Source organism: Limulus polyphemus, unplaced genomic scaffold (genome assembly GCF_000517525.1).
Source record: "Limulus polyphemus unplaced genomic scaffold, Limulus_polyphemus-2.1.2 Scaffold12722, whole genome shotgun sequence".
Taxonomy (NCBI): Eukaryota; Metazoa; Arthropoda; class Merostomata; order Xiphosura; family Limulidae; genus Limulus; species Limulus polyphemus.
The window spans coordinates 2,928-7,252 of NW_013678332.1; the positions used below are offsets into that span (position 1 = coordinate 2,928).

The 4,325-nt window shown below is 32.3% G+C and overlaps 1 protein-coding gene across 1 annotated transcript in view; it reads left to right on the forward strand.

The window, feature by feature from the left end:
- LOC106477078 (plasma membrane calcium-transporting ATPase 3-like) overlaps positions 1 to 4,325 on the forward strand; it is a 10,962-nt gene that overhangs the window by 2,911 nt on the left and 3,726 nt on the right. The window contains 3 exon segments of the mRNA XM_013937677.1: positions 1,346 to 1,584; positions 2,349 to 2,613; positions 2,820 to 2,999. Coding sequence (XP_013793131.1) covers positions 1,346 to 1,584; positions 2,349 to 2,613; positions 2,820 to 2,999 — 684 coding nt within the window.

Genomic DNA, 4,325 nt, shown 5'->3' on the forward strand with positions numbered 1-4,325 from the left:
AGATGGTGAGTATAAAAACATTCATCCACTTACAGTAGTTTTATATAAATTGTTGTAGGTGGTGAGTATAAAAACATTCATCCACTTACAGTAGTTTTATATAAGTTGTTGTAGATGGTGAGTATAAAAACATTCATCCACTTACAGTAGTTTTATATAAATTGTTGTAGGTGGTGAGTTTAAAAACATTCATCCACTTACAGTAGTTTTATATATATTGTTGTAGATGGTGAGTATAAAAACATTCATCCACTTACAGTAGTTTTATATAAATTGTTGTAGATGGTGAGTATAAAAACATTCATCTACTTACAGTAGTTTTATATAAATTGTTGTAGAGAATGTTTTTATACTCACCAATCTACTTACAGTAGTTTTATATATATTGTTGTAGATGGTGAGTATAAAAACATTCATCTACTTACAGTAGTTTTATATAAATTGTTGTAGATGGTGAGTATAAAAACATTCATCCACTTACAGTAGTTTTATATAAATTGTTGTAGATGGTGAGTATAAAAACATTAATCTACTTACAATAGTTTTATATAAATTGTACCACTTTAAACATCAGTGTTGTTTCGACATTTTTTGTGTTGTTACCTAAAGACATTTCTTTTTACATTACAAGTATATTATGGTGTATCGAAATCTTTCTTTACATAATCTAATGTAGACGTTAAACTCTCGTACTTTTGCAAACATGTCCCGAGTTTTATCGGAACTGTGATTGTAAAAATATGCAAGTTTTGTAATAATTTTAATGAAGCATTATTTCATTTTCTCCATTTTTGTAATAAAACAGATAAAAACAGTTTATTTAGCATGATACATTTTTTTTATCCAACTTTACAATTTATTTTGTATTTTTAGTATATAAACTCACAATTAATTCTGCTAACTTGTAACTTTAAATGTGGGGACATTTGTAGCTGTTCTAGTATCAATCAAAACTTCCACACTTGTCCCAAAGAATGCATTATAAGATTGATGTATGTCCACCTTTATTTTTCTCTTAAATCAACTCCACCTCGTTTTTAATCAACAAACTAAAAAAAATCATAAATTTCTTTCTGTGTAATTCTATTAAAGGAAAATAATCAACAGGATACATGTTCAGTTTTATATTATTTTTAGCATAAAATATTCTACAATGTCTCGACTATTTCACATTCATGTAGTTAAAGATATTCTCAAAATGTTTCAAGTATATCTTGTGAATTGATGTTATCAAATTCGACTCCATGACAAATAATAAAGAAAGATTATGTGTTTTCACCTATTGAAAGTTATGAATGATTAAATCTTAGTTTAATTATCGATTAAAAAACTTTTTATCCCCCAGCCTCCAGATAACCCTGGGGACCTACCGAAACAAGTAGGCAATAAGACAGAGTGTGCCCTGCTCGGTTTTATTCTAGATTTAGGCAGAGATTATCAGACTGTTCGAGATGATATCCCAGAAGAGAAGTTACACAAAGTTTACACCTTCAACTCTGTTCGAAAATCAATGAGTACGGTTATTCCCATTGAAAATGGATTTCGAGTCTACACCAAAGGAGCCTCCGAAATGGTCATGAAAAAGTACATCTTCAAAAGTTTTATGGCAATTTTACCATACTTGTGAAAGTGTTAAGTTTTGATCGAATGTCTAATTATTCAGCAAATATAACATATATTATCTCCCTCCAGTGTTTCTGTAAGATATTGCCTAGTTGATGCCACTCAGAAAACATTTCCAAACCGCTGAACGTATAATTCTATATTTCTAATTGTGTTGACACATAAAAGTTTAAAATTGGAAAACAAGAAATCTAGGTGGGGCTAGCATTCTTTGATAAGCTTTTTTTTTTTTGTAGTTGTAAACGTCTTTATCAGGTTTTTAATTCCTGACACTGACATTCTTTGATAAGCCTTTTATTCTGTCAGGTTTCTAATCAATTGCTGTAACTGACATATCTTTGATAAGCCTTTTATTCACGTTATAAACATCTTTATTAGCTTTCAAATCAATTCCTGGAAATGACATATCTTTGAATACTTCGTAATTGGTTCCTAAAACGTTTCATTAGCATCTTTGTTTGGATTTTATAAATACATAACTCGGCAAGTACTATAGTACATGTTTCTTCAACATTAACTTCTTCTTACAAGGTTAAATATGTTAAATTACTATAAGTTATTACATGAATGAAAGTTGTTTGTTAAGTATTTAAGAGTTTTGATAATATAGTCAGTTACTTATTGAGGTGTTTTAATGTTTCAGTAATAATATCTTTAAAATTTGTTTTGAAATCAATGTATCGTTAATATCAGAACCTCACCAATATTTTTTATTTATTTCCCAGGTGTTCTTATATCTTGGGAACAGATGGCAAATTAGAAAGGTTTTCCCAAGAGGCTCAAGATAAACTCGTGAGAACAGTGATCGAACCTATGGCTTGTGAAGGCCTGCGTACCATTTGCCTGGCATACAAAGATTACGTTCGAAGAAACCCAGACATGAATCAGGTGCAATATGATGTAGAGCCTCCATGGGACGAAGAAGACCACATTCTATGTAATTTTACGTGCTTGTGTGTGGTTGGCATTGAAGATCCTGTTCGCCCAGAGGTAGAGAACTATTAATACCAGATAAGTGTGTTGGAAAGTTATCTATGTTTCCATTTATCCAGCTAATTCTGTTATCTATGGCATTATTTCTCTCTCTTGGGGAAGTTACTTCATTATTTATTACAGGAATAATATTTTATAGTTGCTTATTTTAGGTAGACTCGTGTTGTGAATTTGTGAATGCATACGAGTTCCATTTCTCACAGGTGCCCGAGGCTATAAGAAAATGTCAGTGCTCGGGCATAACTGTTAGGATGGTAACTGGAGACAACATAAATACGGCTCGCTCCATAGCCATGAAGTGTGGTATAATTAAACCTGGAGACAACTTTCTGGTGCTTGAAGGAAAAGAGTTTAATCAGAGGATACGAGACAGCTCTGGTGAGGTAAGAGCAATAACGAAGTTAACTCCATAAAAAGCCTGTATTAAAAATCTGTGTGATGAAATTCTAATCTTTGACTGCTTACCTTTCTGTACAGTCCTCTTAATTATGGTTATTATTTTTGTTTCAAAAACTTAAATTTCAGTAATTGCCAATAAGAAGCTACTGTCTACAGAGTAGCATGCTTTATATTTCTTAAAGCAGTGGGTACAAACCTGATGTTGTGACTGAACATCTAAGAACTTTTTCATTGCTTATCGATGTAAGTATCAGCATATAACTCAAAAAAGGACACAAGAAGCTGTAGGGGAACATTTCCCATGATGCCAGAAATGAACAATTCGTTTTTCACCCTTGTGCTCTTCTCTTTACGATTACATTGTTAGTATTGGTAGTTGCATTGGCTGCTGCACGTTTGAAAACCATGCTAGAATAGGCAAAAAATGTGACATTTCAACACCTTAAGCTTATTAAGTGATGGTTTACACCTTAATTTATATTTTCCGTTATTAGTATGTAGAGATCTTTGTGTATAGCTGATCGTTTCAATTGTCTAATCAGTAAGGACTTCATTATGTGTTGTAATGTAGGTAAATGTTGGACTGATTTCCTGTGTCGTTAGTCGTCCTGTTGTAATGTAGGTAAATGTTGGACTGATTTCCTGTGTCGTTAGTCGTCCTGTTGTAATGTAGGTAAATGTTGGACTGATTTCCTGTGTCGTTAGTCGTCCTGTTGTAATGTAGGTAAATGTTGGACTGATTTCCTTTCACATTCTCTGCTCAGCTGGGAATGAAATCAGGACGACTAACGACACAGACTTCAGAAGGAAATCAGTCCAACATTTACCTACATTACAACAGGACGACTAACGACACAGGAAATCAGTCCAACATTTACCTACATTACAACAGAACGACTAACGACACAGACTTCAGAAGGAAATCAGTCCAATATCAGTATCACTATTCTAGTCAGTTTTACTACACAATATCAGTATTATTGAGAACTGTTTTTACTTACAGGTCCAGCAACATCTAATATTGATAAGAACTGTTTTTAGTTACAGGTCAAGCAGTATCTAATATTTTTGAGAACTGTTTTTTTCTTGTAGGTCCAGCAACATCTAATATTGTTAAGAACTGTGTTTTACTTGTAGGTCTAGCAATATCTTATATTGTTAAGAACTGTTTTTACTTGTAGGTCCAGCAACATCTAATATTGTTGAGAACTGTTTTTACTTGTAGGTCTAGCAATATCTAATATTGTTAAGAACTGTTTTTACTTGTAGGTCCAGCAACATCTAATATTGTTGAGAACTGTTTTTACTTA